This window comes from Schistocerca americana, chromosome 5 (genome assembly GCF_021461395.2).
Source record: "Schistocerca americana isolate TAMUIC-IGC-003095 chromosome 5, iqSchAmer2.1, whole genome shotgun sequence".
NCBI classification, from domain to species: domain Eukaryota; kingdom Metazoa; phylum Arthropoda; class Insecta; order Orthoptera; family Acrididae; genus Schistocerca; species Schistocerca americana.
In genome coordinates, this window is record NC_060123.1 from 97,884,104 (window position 1) to 97,899,575 (window position 15,472).

The following is a 15,472-nucleotide window of genomic DNA, read 5'->3' on the forward strand; positions in this document are numbered from 1 at the left end:
GACACTTGGAGCGAACGATATGGCCACGCAGTTCGCCCGCGATGAGTCCCATCGATAATTTATGGGACGGGATCGAGACATCAATTCGAGCACAAAATCCTGCAACGACAACACTTTCGCAGTTACGGTCGGGTGTAGAGACAGCATGGCTGAATGTTTCTGCAGGGGACTTCCAAAGACTAGTTAAGTCCGAGCCACGTCGAGATGCTGCACTATGCTGGTAGAAAGGAAGACGGATCAGTGTAAGGAGGTACGTCACGACATTCGTCACCTCAGGGTGCGGTGTCCGGAAGACAGCGGCGGGACTCGTGCAGCTCGCTGTAGCCCTGCTAGAAAAGCTGTTCAGCACATTCGAGGCTCGGTTATCGGGGATGGGACAGGTGGGCTGCAACTTAAACACATTTCTCGAAAATCATTATTTTGTGACTGCGAATAAAATAAATGTATATGAAGTTTCGTTGGAAACGATGACACTTGGTTTATCTAATCTTGAAAGCTAGCAGACATGCGAAATGTTTTACTGAATCTGTTTTACTGAAGCCGGCCGCTGTGGCCGAGTGGTTCTAGGCACTTCAGTCCGGAACCGCACTGCTGCTACGGACGCAGGTTCTAATCCTGCCTAGGGCACTGATGTGTGTGATGTCCTTAGGTTAGTTAGGTTTACGTAGTTCTAAGTCTGGGGGACTGATGACCTCAGATGTTAAGTCCCATAGTGCTTAGAGCCATTTTGTTTTACTGCATCACGTTTTTATTCCGAAGACACACTTGTACACACGGTCTTAAATTCGTCTGAGTGTGGTGTGGTTTGAAACATCCAGGCCTAGAAAGAGCTACATCACAAAATGTATACCACCAGGATAGTTTCTTTTCGAGTGTGCGTTTTCATGATACAGGGACTTCCCTGTGACGTCTACGTGGCTACCGACACGTGGCGGGAGGCGGAATGTCAGCTACGAACTGTTACGCTCGGCACGAGCAGGACTCGGGCGATGTCCGCTCCAACTGCTGCTGCTCGAGCCCTACTCGGGCTCCGTTCAGAGTATGCTAGCGCTGTGGGCTGTCAATAAACCGGTGGTTTCCCGTACGGTGGAAACTGGTACCTTGTGAAACGTAGGTTCTCGAAAATTACAATTACCGCCGACTCCAGCCGAGTCTATCACGCACCGTACGCAGGAAAGGAAGGTGTGGTGGGGGACACAGTGTATTCGGTACACCTTGTCACTATCTACTTGTTCTGCTGAGAATTGAGGAATTGAAAGAGTACTAAAACCAACGGATCGGTACGAACGTGCGGAGATGACGACAGGCGGATATCGAAACGAGTCCGCGAAGGATAGCGAACTGGAGATGTGTGAAAACTGTCGAGTCGTGCGCGAGCTGCGTTCGGGGAGGCGACACGCGAGTAACGAAATGTTTGAGGCGGCAACGAAACGTGGACGGAGTCTGGTGGAACACTCGCTCCTCAATAACGGGAAGTCTACGATGTGGAACACCCGTAAGGGAGGGCCGTCGAAGCTGGTGTGAATTTATTTCGTGCGACCCGCGTGCGTGCGCCAGTGAGCGGCACAGCAGGCCGCCTGTAATAAGTTGGGCGAACGGCGGCGGCGGCGGCGGCAGCAGGGGGCGTAGCGGCGGCGGCTATCAGCGACACGCGACACCGCGGCAGGCGGCGGCCAGAGGCAGCGGGGGCGGCGTGGGCGGCGGTCGCGGTCCGCACACTCCGCGACATGGCGCCGCACGCACCGCCTCTGCCGCTGCTGCTGCTGGCGGCCTTAACGGCTGCTGTCACAAACGGTAAGCGCTCGTCAGCTGCTGTTGCGTCGCGTCTGTTGGCGTTTACCTCTTCTTCACTCTGCTGCCGTTTATCTAACAGCGTACAACTCTCGTTGCCATTCCCAGCGCACCTACCTCTTCATGTTCACCCACTACACTGATTCTAACATGTCTGCTGCAGAGACACAAATCACAGGCCTCATTAGCATGCCGACCGTCAGCCAGAGAGTTCTTCTTCTTCTTCTTCTTCTTCTTCTTCTTCTTATCCTGCCTATCCATTAATGAATGTTGGCAACTCGACGGGTCTTTATTCTGGACCGTAGTACCGTGTCCGCTGCCTTTTGTTAACGAACTGAGATATGCTTCTATGTCCTTTGTAATGTTGATGCATTAATTTGTTCTGAAAGCGGTGCTGTTATTCAAGACAATAAAAGCGGGTTAAAAGCTGGGAGCTATCTGGGGACGTTAACCTTGCGTTACTGAGCAACTGTTTCACCGCGTATCCAGTCTAGCTTACCAAATTCCCAACCAGACTAATATTAATTATAATCTTTTGATAGTCATCTTACGACAACCGGTGATATATGTATAAAAAGAGAATTTAAATAAAAAGAAATAAATCAGTTTGTATTTGGACATTTATTTTAACATTGATCATTGTTCCGTTAAAAATTTCAGCATATTAAACTTGATTCATAACTAAACTGGTGCCTTATTTAGGGTTGTGAAAATGCGAGTTTGTAATCTTACGGAACACATCAAATATGGAGCCAAGATTGGGAGACTGCATACAACAATGCATTCATAAAATAACACACGAAGAACGTTGAAACATATGCAAGAGGAAATTAACCACAGCCAACCGATTCAATTTTCATCCAAAGAAGTTACGTTCGTAGCGCAATCCTGTCCGTCATGAAATTACCACACACTGGTATACTAAATGCATACTAACTCTCTGTGAAATGTTCCCGAAAAGAATATCTGAGGGCTACTTTGATGCTGACACCACATGCTTCACATGGTCAACTTGGTTTACACAAAGACTGTAACTCCACAATAATTTTGATAATTAAAATAAATTACATCGAAACGCAATTTACAAAAGAAAAACGTCGAACTGGTTAATATCGTCTTACTATTAACTTGATGGGTCAAACAATTGTATAAGCACGTGGTACTGGTCTCACAAAGTACACCCCACGTGGGTCGAACATAAAGAAAAGTTGCTATATTGAAAAATATTGTCAAGACAAGACATTAAAATCTCACGCACATTCGCATTTAAGATTGATGATCCTAGAGTTACTGATCAACACGAGTCTCCACTTTACTCACAAAGTAGTGACAAAGCAACTACCGGAAGATATTCTGAACTTCACTCTCGAATTACACTGCGTTGCAATTTAAGATAACATTAGATATTTTAGATCTAAACCTGAAATAAAGGTTATTAACTTTTCAGTTAGGCTGAACTTAAGAAATCCATTGTCCTACGGACTTAGCAGAGACGCACTTAGCCAGAGATCTTACCACTTCAGACGCTCGCCGCGGACTGACTGCCCTGGGCCCCTACCGAGGGTGCTTCCAGATACAAAACGAAAGTGACCAGAGAGGCAGCTTCCTATACCAACATGACAACGGACGGACAGGACACCGAGCGAGGTGGCGCAGTGGTTAGACACTGGACTCGCATTCGGGAGGACGACGGTTCAATCCCGCGTCCGGCCATCCTGATTTAGGTTTTCCGTGATTTCCCTAAATCACTCCAGGAAAATGCCGGGATGGTTCCCCTGAAAGGGCATGGCCGACTTCCCTCCCCATCCTTCCCTAATCCGATGAGACCGATGACCACGCTGTCTGGTCTCCTTCCCCAAAACAACCAACCAACGGACAGGACCATGCCAAGAATAGAAACCTCTTTGCTTTTAGAAAGCGTAGCTACCTGTTCTGACGTTGGTCCTACTGTCCTCTAGCAGACCGGCTTGTCTGCTACCACCGAGCATGCAACTAGAAATACATTTGCTCATTCATCCTTTCACACAGAAGGGAAGGGGGATGACAGTATCTTATCATATACAGTATATAAAAGAAAGCGGATGTAGGTTCCGTATGAGATTGTGTGACATGAATTACATATAAACTGTGTTTTAAAGTGTAGTAGTGTGACAGATCGTTCTTGATTATGTGTAAAAGTAACACTTTCCACTGCTCAGTCTCCTCCCTGATAGAGTCAGAAACTCCACAGTAAATTTAGAAGTGGAATGTATGCCGTAAATGACAACAGTTTTAAGAAATTAACATGAAAGGAATCCAACAGGGACCTTTCACCTTTTCTTCTTTTACCGTCGATCTTGCCTTATATGATCAACTGTAGAGGTATATATTTGATGATCCGTAAGATATGTCGCTTGTACGCATTTTTTGCCTTTTTTTAAACCTTGTTGAGATTTATCGCTGTTTACATAATATTCACAACACTTCGGTGTCACTTATTCTTGCTGTCGACGGTATTTTAAGCATTCTGCAGTAAATTCACATTTCAAATGCCTCGATCTTCCTCGCTGTTTGCTTATTTAACGTCCGTCATTCAGAACGGTGTATAAGTACGGATCGGGTCTACCATCTTACGTCTATGATTTATATCTAGGTCTGTACTGCAGAGAAATATCTCGTATTTTAATGGAAGCGTTATGGGCATTCTCTATGCGACAATTCATCTCCCCACCAGTAGTAGGGTGGTGGGGTTACAACTCCTCTATTCATATCAAATTGATGTACAAATTAATTACATTGATCAATTGATCACCGCTGCCCACACCCACACCCCCGCCCCCGACCACACCCACCCCCGCCACCAGATGATGTCATGTGTTTTCTCAGCTGCACGTGTGTCCCATCCCCTCCACAAGCTCCCTCCTCCCCCCTCCTCGAACCTACCCTATTGGTGGAAATTTCGAATTTTCTTGGGAATGTCTTTGTCCCAGGGCTGTACTGACATCCCACCCCACCCCCCACCCGGGAATTGACGGTAAATTAAAATTGGTGGTTCCCTTCCTGGGACTCAAACCCTGGTCGTTCTGGGTGGAAGCTCAAGTGCACCCTCCTAACACAATTAAACCACTAGAGGTGCTTGGAAATGAAGGGAAATTAAAAATGACAGTGCCCTTTCTGGGAATCGAACCCTGGTTCTACTGGATGGAAAGCCCAAGAGCTCCCCCCCCCCCCTCCCCCGCCAACACATGAAAGCTGTCCAGATGCAGGAGAGGAAGGTTGGTTAGTGTTATTTATTTATTTTGGTTGGGAAACTGACGTAAAGATCGATCCTAATTATGTAATTAATCACAAAGATCGATCCTAATTACACAACTATATGCATAGCGCTACACAAGAATGGCACAAATTCGCAATACAGCTCAACGACTGATGATACCATACAACTGATGTTATCCTGCTGGAAGAAAATTTTGCGATACCAATCGAAACTAGCGACAGACACACTCAAACTCTACCCTACACGTACAAGCTGGTGTGAAAAAGGCTGGGGTGTAAGGTACTACCTTTATTCTTTTTGGTGGGAAATACATTCAACTGACGAGATGCTGGTGTTGGACAGAGAGGAGTTTAAAAAGTGTATTACCTGTAAGCATACAGTATCTATCGTTATTTGACGTCAGAGTTCGCTTCAGATGTCTGCTCAAAACCCATCCTGCAGCCCAGGTAATCGAAGCCAATACACGCTACCACAACTGATGGAAAAAATATGCGTCACAGTTATAATTACATTTCAAAATTGTCGTGAAGAAACCAGCACTCATGATGAACGGGTCTCAATGCAGCACATTGTGGAAAATCGTCATCCTAAAAGACTGCAGAGGAGGTGGTAGTTGAATGGATGCTCTCCTCGATATGCGTCCACAAACTGCCGAAAATCGAGGCCACCTTCCTCCCTCCCTCCATCCACCTACGGGGAGGACACATGTCCCTTCAAACAGCCAGCTGCTCCACCGACCACCTCGTGGTGCGGGCAGGCCGTTGTCCGCCCTTTGCTGCCACAATCTGGCAGCCGCCTTAAGGCGACGGTCCTAGACAACATAAAAGGGAAATTAAGTAGCCCAACCCCACCCATCCCGAGAATGATCCAGATGATCCGCAAAACTCGGCTTTCCACCACCTGGCCGCCGACTTAAGGCGACGCTCCTACACCAACAGTAGCGTGTATAGTCAACTAAACAAAAGGAGATAAAAGGACGAGTGCCACAAGTGCAACTTCTTCTTTGTTTTCACGTTCAACCCTGAGGTTGTTTTGCAGCTGAACGCCATTCCTCTCTTCTGTCTGCCTACCTCTTCATTTCCACGTATGTGTTACATCCATTGTCATTCATGATCTGTTGCATGTATGATATCCTTGGTCGCCCCCGCCGATTCCTTCCCTCAATAGCTGCTTCTGCTATTGTTCCAATGATGTTGTTGTGTCGTAGGATGTGCCCTACAAGTTTGTCTCTTCTTGTTTGGATGTGTCTCCGCAGAGATCTGGTTTCCTGTACCCTTCTAAGAACTTCTTCATTTGTTACTTTGTCTCTCCAGCTGATCTTCATCATCCTTCTATAGCACCACATCTCCAGGGCCCCCAGCCGTCTTCTCTCTTCTCTTCCAATTGTCCAAGTTTCACATCCGTATAGGGCCACACTCCAAACGAAACCTTTCGTGATGCTCCTTATTTTCAGACTGATGTTGTTGCTGGTGAGTAAGTTCCTTCTCCGATTAAATGCAATTTTGGCCTTTTATATTGTGCTCGCAATTTCTTTCCGGCTTCAACGATCCCTTGTGATTTTGCTTCTCAGGTAAGTAAATTCCTCTATCACTTCCAGCTCCTCCCTTCCAATTCTCATTCTCAGAGATTCATATTCTGCTCCTGTACTGCACACCATCACTTTAGTCTTTTTCTTGTTTATTCTCATTCAAAAAATGGTTCATATGGCTCTGAGCACTATGGGACTTAATATCTGAGGTCATCAGGCTCCTAGAACTTAGAACTACTTAAACCTGACTAACCTAAGGACATCACACACGTCCATGCCCGAGGCAGGATTCGAACCTGCGCCGTAGCGGTCGCGCAGTTCCACACGGTAGCGCCTAGGACCGCTCGGCCACTCCGGCCAGCCTTATTCTCATTCTATACTGATTGCATAGATATTTTCCCATTGTTCTGAGGACTTCCTCTAAATCTTCTTTTTGTCTCCGTGACTATAGTAATATCATCTGCATAACGCAGCATGTCTATCTTCTGCCCACTAATTTTGATCCCCACCTCAGTAGTTTCTCGAACTTGGTCTATAGTTTCCTGGATGTAAGCATCGAATATAAAATGAGAGAGAGCACATCCTTGTCTTACCCCTTTTCTAATATTTGCTTCTTGTTTGTGTGAATACAGCAACAGAGCCCCCAGCTGCCTCGCCCCCGGACAGAGAGCGGCTGTGTCCGGCGACCACCACAGTGGACACGCCCCCCCCCCCCCCCCCATTCGCCCACAGTAGCCCGCCATTCGGTGATGGAGAACAACTGTATTTGACGCCAACGCATCTATAATCAAGCATCTATTTTATAAAAGCAAAACACATTTGCGGCAACAATAAATGACCTCTTTCCACGAAAATAGGTAAAGTCCATTTTCTTTTAATTTTATGAGCAAAATCGGTATAGTTTTTACGTTCGACTGCAGTCGCATCTCATTATTTTGTGACGGCCAGCGAAATGTACAGCCACTGATCACATATGATCAGCAGAGACATGAACACCTTGCATAAAATGAGAAAAAAAAACTTCGACTATTTTGATGCGAGAATTACCGATCACCACAGAATGTAGTCGTTATTTCGAAAAAACGAGTGTTTGAACTCCAAAGAACAAAATCTATATTAAGCAATTTCTTGCAGCTTTCTGAACAAATTACATGACCCGAGAGCGTCTCTCGCGTTCAGTGTCTGCAAATAAACTCTTATTCACGTGTGTATTACAAACATTACAGAGAATCTTTCACGCCATTGGCACACATGTCGAAAAAAAAAAAAAACACATTCATTTAACGCTTGACAGCAAGAAGCGATAATTCAAGAGAACATAGCTGTTTTGTATACTATGACAAGTACCCTTTTACCAATGCAATGCTATATCATACTATCGTTTAGGAAACAAATCGTGAGAGCCTATCTCGACCTGTGTAGGTGGGAATTGAAATTTCGTTAAAACATATCGGCGCAACGAAAAAAAAAAGAAACTCTTGTCACGAATCATTCCGTGATGCCATAGCCATGGCTTCCACGCGCCAGGCGGTACGTCATTTTTATCAATTTGATAGGCTAATTAATTAAAATGATCATGAGAGTCACTTTGTATGGCGAGTAGTTTTTTTTTCAGCAGTCGGATTACACTCGCCATGTGGGACAACTGGGAATCCATGGAGGGAGCACGGTGTTGTTTTTGAGGAACACTGTTGAGAAATGACATCTGAAGCTACCCACAGAAGGATTCTACAACCCATAACATACACTCCTGGAAATTGAAATAAGAACACCGTGAATTCATTGTCCCAGGAAGGGGAAACTTTATTGACACATTCCTGGGGTCAGATACATCACATGATCACACTGACAGAACCACAGGCACATAGACACAGGCAACAGAGCATGCACAATGTCGGCACTAGTACAGTGTATATCCACCTTTCGCAGCAATGCAGGCTGCTATTCTCCCATGGAGACGATCGTAGAGATCCTGGATGTAGTCCTGTGGAACGGCTTGCCATGCCATTTCCACCTGGCGCCTCAGTTGGACCAGCGTTCGTGCTGGACGTGCAGACCGCGTGAGACGACGCTTCATCCAGTCCCAAACATGCTCAATGGGGGACAGATCCGGAGATCTTGCTGGCCAGGGTAGTTGACTTACACCTTCTAGAGCACGTTGGGTGGCACGGGATACATGCGGACGTGCATTGTCCTGTTGGAACAGCAAGTTCCCTTGCCGGTCTAGGAATGGTAGAACGATGGGTTCGATGACGGTTTGGATGTACCGTGCACTATTCAGTGTCCCCTCGACGATCACCAGTGGTGTACGGCCAGTGTAGGAGATCGCTCCCCACACCATGATGCCGGGTGTTGGCCCTGTGTGCCTCGGTCGTATGCAGTCCTGATTGTGGCGCTCACCTGCACGGCGCCAAACACGCATACGACCATCATTGGCACCAAGGCAGAAGCGACTCTCATCGCTGAAGACGACACGTCTCCATTCGTCCCTCCATTCACGCCTGTCGCGACACCACTGGAGGCGGGCTGCACGATGTTGGGGCGTGAGCGGAAGACGGCCTAACGGTGTGCGGGACCGTAGCCCAGCTTCATGGAGACGGTTGCGAATGGTCCTCGCCGATACCCCAGGAGCAACAGTGTCCCTAATTTTCTGGGAAGTGGCGGTGCGGTCCCCTACGGCACTGCGTAGGATCCTACGGTCTTGGCGTGCATCCGTGCGTCGCTGCGGTCCGGTCCCAGGTCGACGGGCACGTGCACCTTCCGCCGACCACTGGCGACAACATCGATGTACTGTGGAGACCTCACGCCCCACGTGTTGAGCAATTCGGCGGTACGTCCACCCGGCCTCCCGCATGCCCACTATACGCCCTCGCTCAAAGTCCGTCAACTGCACATACGGTTCACGTCCACGCTGTCGCGGCATGCTACCAGTGTTAAAGACTGCGATGGAGCTCCGTATGCCACGGCAAACTGGCTGACACTGACGGCGGCGGTGCACAAATGCTGCGCAGGTAGCGCCATTCGACGGCCAACACCGCGGTTCCTGGTGTGTCCGCTGTGCCGTGCGTGTGATCATTGCTTGTACAGCCCTCTCGCAGTGTCCGGAGCAAGTATGGTGGGTCTGACACACCGGTGTCAATGTGTTCTTTTTTCCATTTCCAGGAGTGTACATTTCGCGTAAGGACCACGCTATTAAAAAACACGATCATAACGCCTATTTTACCATCACCCTGCATAAAAAGCGGTCTTGAGTCTACATGCACACACGATCGCTGATAGTGTTTCACTTTCAGGCAGAAAAGCTGTCCGCACTTTGGAATCAAGTCTATCCACTCAACCACACATTTGCGTTCGATCCTGTAGACACGTCTTTTAATGATTACAGCCACTGATGAATCATATTCGTGGCACTCTCGTATCTCGAAAAGATTCACCTTTTTTTTTCGAATCTATCTGCTAAGAATCCCACACACCAAGAACTCCAACGCTGTTTTTAGACAGTCCCTCTGCATCTTGTAACTGCCCATAAGTCCCTGCCCCGCCTTCCCTGCAGCTTAGTCCATGTGATCGTCCTGATTTAAGTCTGACCTGTACGGAAGTCGGAAGGCTCTATATCTAAGACCATCTGCATCCTGTGGGGAAACAGGACGAGCTGAGTTAATGAGGCAGGAGCGCGTTTTGACCACTCGCTGGAAATAGGAACATGTTGTCATCGCTCCGTCAACCGTGTACAGTGTGCAAGGCCAGCGCCGAATGAAGCTTTCCTCTGCAACACGAGGTAGTAGAAGAGATAGTACGAGCAGTTACGGTGGTATTTCTTGTTGGGAATATTAGGAAGACTACACAACAGATATGGCATGGAGGAAGGATGAAGATTTTGTGAAAAATCTCCAAACTACATACAGGTAGTCCGAAGGAGATCTGTGTCTCTCAAGGTGCATTCATGTCTACCACCTAAACATATGTGGCGATCCTATTAAATATACAAGTATTGATTCATTGGAGCAGGAGGTTCGTGATCGAAGTCGCTCCCACAGACCAGTTTCATCACCTGTACTGTAGGATGACCATATTCAACAGACTATCAATCACACGAGAGGGTTCCTGGATTCTTACTTCATAAGCAATTTAATACACTTTTTTCCCGGTTGTAACACACCCAATCAGTGTACAACGCCATACATTTTGTTTTTTCTACCATGACTTAGAGATCCGTGTCAGCTGCAGCTAAACCGACTTCAACGCGTTTCGATCCTCCGACTCTCACAGAAAACTGAACATCGCGTGGCATAAACTATACAGCTACCATACAACAGGCTGGTAGAAATAAAACACAGATGCGATGTTTCTCATTGACACAAATGTGGAAGACATCGCAACATATGGAAACTGGAAGAGTTTGCGGTTTTGTAGAGCGCTTCCAGCAACTATTCGAAGGTGATTATCTGTACAGTTAATCTCATCTTCCCATCGAAATGGTAGTGGATGTCTCGGATGCTTCGTTTGGAAAAGCTTTGTTGCTTCATTCTCCAGTCATGTACATGATTACTGTTCCAGTGTTTACCATCGCCGGAAGATGCTGTTCACAACAAGAGTGAGGTAGCACAAATAAAAAGAGGTACTGTTATCTTACTGGTGAAAAAAAAATTAAAAAAATACCTTTAAATAGCATGAGTCTGTAGCAAAGAGGAACGCTTCCAAACAACTCTATTAAGGTGATGGATGACCTCTACATTTAATCCTATGTTCCACAGGGACAAGCAGCAGATGTCCAGTGTTCGGCCAAGGTTCCCTACATCTCAATGGAGTGGTGTCAGTCAAGCGTTATGCGGAAATCAACAGCGTACCTAGTGGACGGTCGGGATTGGAAAGACGCCATTGATATGGAGCAATGTAATGTAATACACACCGCAGTTGATAGCGAAATCAATTTTAGCAATTTTGCTCAGAAGTCGGAGAGAACAATATTAACCACATTCTGCAACCTGTGTAGAAACAGAGTGAGTTGAGTTAACGCTGTAAGAGCGTGTTTTGACCACTCAATGGAAGTGGGAACATGTTGTCGTAGCTCCACCACCCGTGTATGATGTGTAAGATCAGCATCAAATGAAGGCTGCTTCTACAACACGACGACAGTACGAACTGTTACGGTGGTGTTTCTTACTGGGAAAATTAGGATGACTCAACATCGAAGCAGAGCGGCATTTCGGACAGCATTTATGCCTGAAAGTGTAACTCTATCAGCGACCGTGTGTGCCTGTAGACTCAAGACCGCTTTTTATCTATATATATGACGGTAGTATCTGTTCCCGAAAGAACAGTTACCGTGGATGACCATGCAGCTTTGCTAGAAATGAAATGATAATTAAATGGACACCCTAGCTGCAAGCAGGTGTTGATGCACTTCATTGGGGACATGTTGAAAATGTGTGCCCCGACCTGGACTCGAACCCGGGATCTGTAAGCAGGTCGTGTAATTTGTTCAACAAGCTGGAAGAAATTGCTTAATATATAATTTTTTTTCTTTACTCTGATGTCGGTTTCGGAATAACGTGTACATTCTGTGGTGATTGGTAATTCTCGCATCAAAATAGTCGAAGTTGTTTTTCCTGATTTTACGCAGGGTGTTCATCTCTCTGCTGATCATATGTGATCGTTGGCAGTACACTTCGCTGGCCGTCACAAAATAATGATAAGTTACTGCAGTCAAAAGTAAAAACTATACCGATTTTACTCATAAAACGAAAAGAAAATGGTCTTTACCTATTTTCATGGAAAAAAGAACACTTCTTTTTTTAAATAGATGCTTGATTATAGAAGCGTTGACATCAAATACAATTGTTCTCCATCGCGGAACGGCGGGATGCAGTGGGTGAGGGGTAGAGGGGGGGAGGGAGCGGCCTGTCTAATATGGTGGTCGGACACAGCCACTTTCTGTCCTGGGAGGGGGGGGGGGGAGGCGGCGTGTGGGGCCTCTGTCGCTATATTTTAGACGAACAAGTTGCACTTGAGGCAGTCGGCCTTTCATCTCCTATTCTTTAGTTGACTATACACGCTACTGTGCAGGTGTAGGAATGTCGCCTTAAGATGGTGGAAAGCCGAGTTTTGAGGACCGTCTGGACCATTCTCTGGATGGGCCGGGTTAGGGTACTTAATTTCCCTATTGTGTTGTCTAGGACCGTCGCCTTAAGGCGGTGGCCAGATTGTTGCAGTGAATGGCAGACTGCGGTCTGCCCGCACAGCTAGGTGGTTGGTGGAGCAACTGGCCATTTAAAAAGGAACATGTGTCCCCTCATAAGTGGATGGAGGGAGGGAGGGGTGGAAGGATTTAGGAAGGTGGCCTCGATTTTCGGCCGTTTGTGGACGCATATCGAGGAGAGCATCCATTCAACTACCGCCTCCTCTGCAGTCTTTTACGATGACGATTTTCCACAGTAGATGTGCTGCATTGTGACCTGTTCATCATGAGTGCTGGTTTCTTCACGACAATTTTGAAATGTAATTACAACTGTGACACATATTTTTTCCATCAGTTATGGTAGCATGTGTGGTGTCACCGCCAGACACCACACTTGCTAGGTGGTAGCCTTTTAAATCGGCCGCGGTCCGCTAGTATACGACGGACCCGCGTGTCGCCACTGTCAGTAATTGCAGACCGAGCGCCGCCACACGGCAGGTCTAGAGAGACTTACTAGCACTCGCCCCAGTTGTACAGCCGACGTTGCTAGGAAAGGTTCACTGAGAATTACGCTCTCATTTGCCGAGACGATAGTTAGCATAGCCTTCAGCTAAGTCAATTGCTACGACCTAGCAAGGCGCCATTTATCCTTTGCTATGTATCTAATGAAGCATGTACAGTAACAAGACCAATGTTCACCAATTGTGGATTAAAGTTAAGTATTCCAGCAGCTACGTACTTTTCTTTATAGCATTCATTACGTATCCTGTTTCAGACCTCACGCCAGCCTGCGTGAGTTTAAGCGCGTGCCTTTCGGTTACCCGTCACTGTGGACTGGCTGTCTTGTCAGTCCACAACAGCATGTATTGGCTTCGATTACTGGGCTGCAGGATGGTTTTTGAGCAGACATCTGGAGTGAACTCCAACGTCAAACAACGATAGATACTGTATACTTACTGGTAATACACTTTTTAAACTCGTCTCTGTGCAACATCAGCATCTCATCAGTTGAACGTATTTCCCGCCAAAAGGAATAAAGGTAGTACCTTACACCCCAGCCTTTTCCCCACCAGCTTATAGGTGTAGGGTAGAGTTTGAGTGTATCTGTCGCTAGTTTCGTTTGGTATTACGAAATTTTTTCCCAGCAGGATAACACCAGTTGCATGGTGTCATCAGTGTTGTGTTTGAGCTGTATTGCACGTTTATGCCGTCATTGTGTAGCACTATGCATATAGTTGTGTAATTAGGACCAATCTTTGTGATTAATTACATAATTAGGGTCGACCTTTGCGTCAGTTTCCCAACAAAAATAAATAAAGTTCACTTAGCTAACCTGCCTCTCCTGCATCTGGACTGTTTCAATGCGTTGGTGGAGGGGGGAGGGGCGGCACTTGGTCATTCCATCCAGTAGAATCAAGATTCGATTTCCAGAAAGGGCACCACCATTTTTAATTGCCCTCCAATTCCAAGCACCTCTGGAGGTTTAATTGTGTTAGAAGGGTGCACTTGGGCTTTCCACCCAGGAGGAGCAGGGTTTGAGTCCCAGAAAGTGAACAGCCAATTTTAATTTCATGTCAGTTCCTGGGTGGGGGTTTGGTGGTATGTCATTACAGCCCTGGGACAAAGAAATTATGACGAAAATTCGAAATTTCCACCAATAGCGTAGGTTCGGGGGAGAGGGGTGGGTGAAGGGGGGAGGGGGGTGGAGGGGGCTGGTGCACACAGGCAGACGAGAAAACATGTGTCGTCATCCGGGGCGGGGGTGGGATTGGTCAGGGGCGGGTGTGGGAGGGGGGAGGGGTGATTAATTGATCAATTTAATTAATTTGCATATCAATTTGATACCAAAAGTAGCGCCACTACCCTGCTAATCCCGCCTAGTCTAAATTCTTCAAGAGCCGGGATCCGAGATTCTTATACTTACGTACTCTTTATACCAAAGAGCGATTGCCTCGCAGATCCTCATTTGTAAGGGTTTGGATGTTGTGTGACAGTCGTAAAATGGGTTTTTTGACATCCATATTTATATGTAGATTTCTTCTGTAATCTCCTACTACGTCTACGAGTTGTCGACCGTGAGCAATCAATACTGTACCATCAGCATAGCGAATGCTGTCGATGGAGACTCCATTGACCTTGATATTCGTAAGATAAGAGCTTACGGTACAAGACGTTAGTCACTCCATAAAAAAAAAAACCGCTCGCCTCTTTGTAGTGCTGCAGACGTTGTAGTAGTATTTGCAGAGAATCACGTGACCCTCCTTCTCTGACGTATGCCACAGCACTGGCCGGCCGGAGTGGCCGAACGGTTCTAGGCTCTACAGTCTGGAACCGCGCGACCGCAACGGTCGCAGGTTCGAATCCTGCCTCGGGCATGGATGTGTGTGATGTTAGTTAGGTTTAAGTAGTTCTAAGTTCTAGGGGACTGATGACCTCAGAAGTTAAGTCCCATAGCCCTCAGAGCCATTTAAACCATAGCACTGAATTGGTGTGTGTGTGTGTGTGTGTGTGTGTGAATGCTGTCGTCAGATTCGTTGTCGTACCAGCGTGCACTGACCAACATGTCTACAAGGAGCGGTTCTCCTCATCAGAGAGAACCCGTCTCTCAGCCGCCAGAAAGCGCTGCCCCTGTGAGTGCGAGCCTGTCTCGACCAGTTTCCGAGCGAGTACTGCGGCTGAAACTCGTGCAGTGGACGCCTCGTATAAGGGGCTGCCTCAC

General features: G+C 46.9%; 1 protein-coding gene across 2 annotated transcripts in view; it reads left to right on the top strand.

Annotated features, from left to right (window-relative positions):
• The first annotated feature begins 1,685 nt into the window (after positions 1–1,685).
• The window catches only part of LOC124615700 (neuronal acetylcholine receptor subunit alpha-4-like), a 187,584-nt gene continuing 173,797 nt past the window's right edge, over positions 1,686–15,472 (top strand). Inside the window, exon 1 of one of the 2 annotated variants that reach the window (XM_047143739.1) lies at positions 1,686–1,794. Coding sequence is in view for 1 of the 2 variants with exons in the window: in XM_047143738.1 (XP_046999694.1) it covers positions 1,728–1,794 (67 nt within the window). In the remaining variant the exon portion in view is untranslated. The remainder of the gene's footprint in view (positions 1,795–15,472) is intronic. The other variant, XM_047143738.1, reaches the window with a different exon arrangement.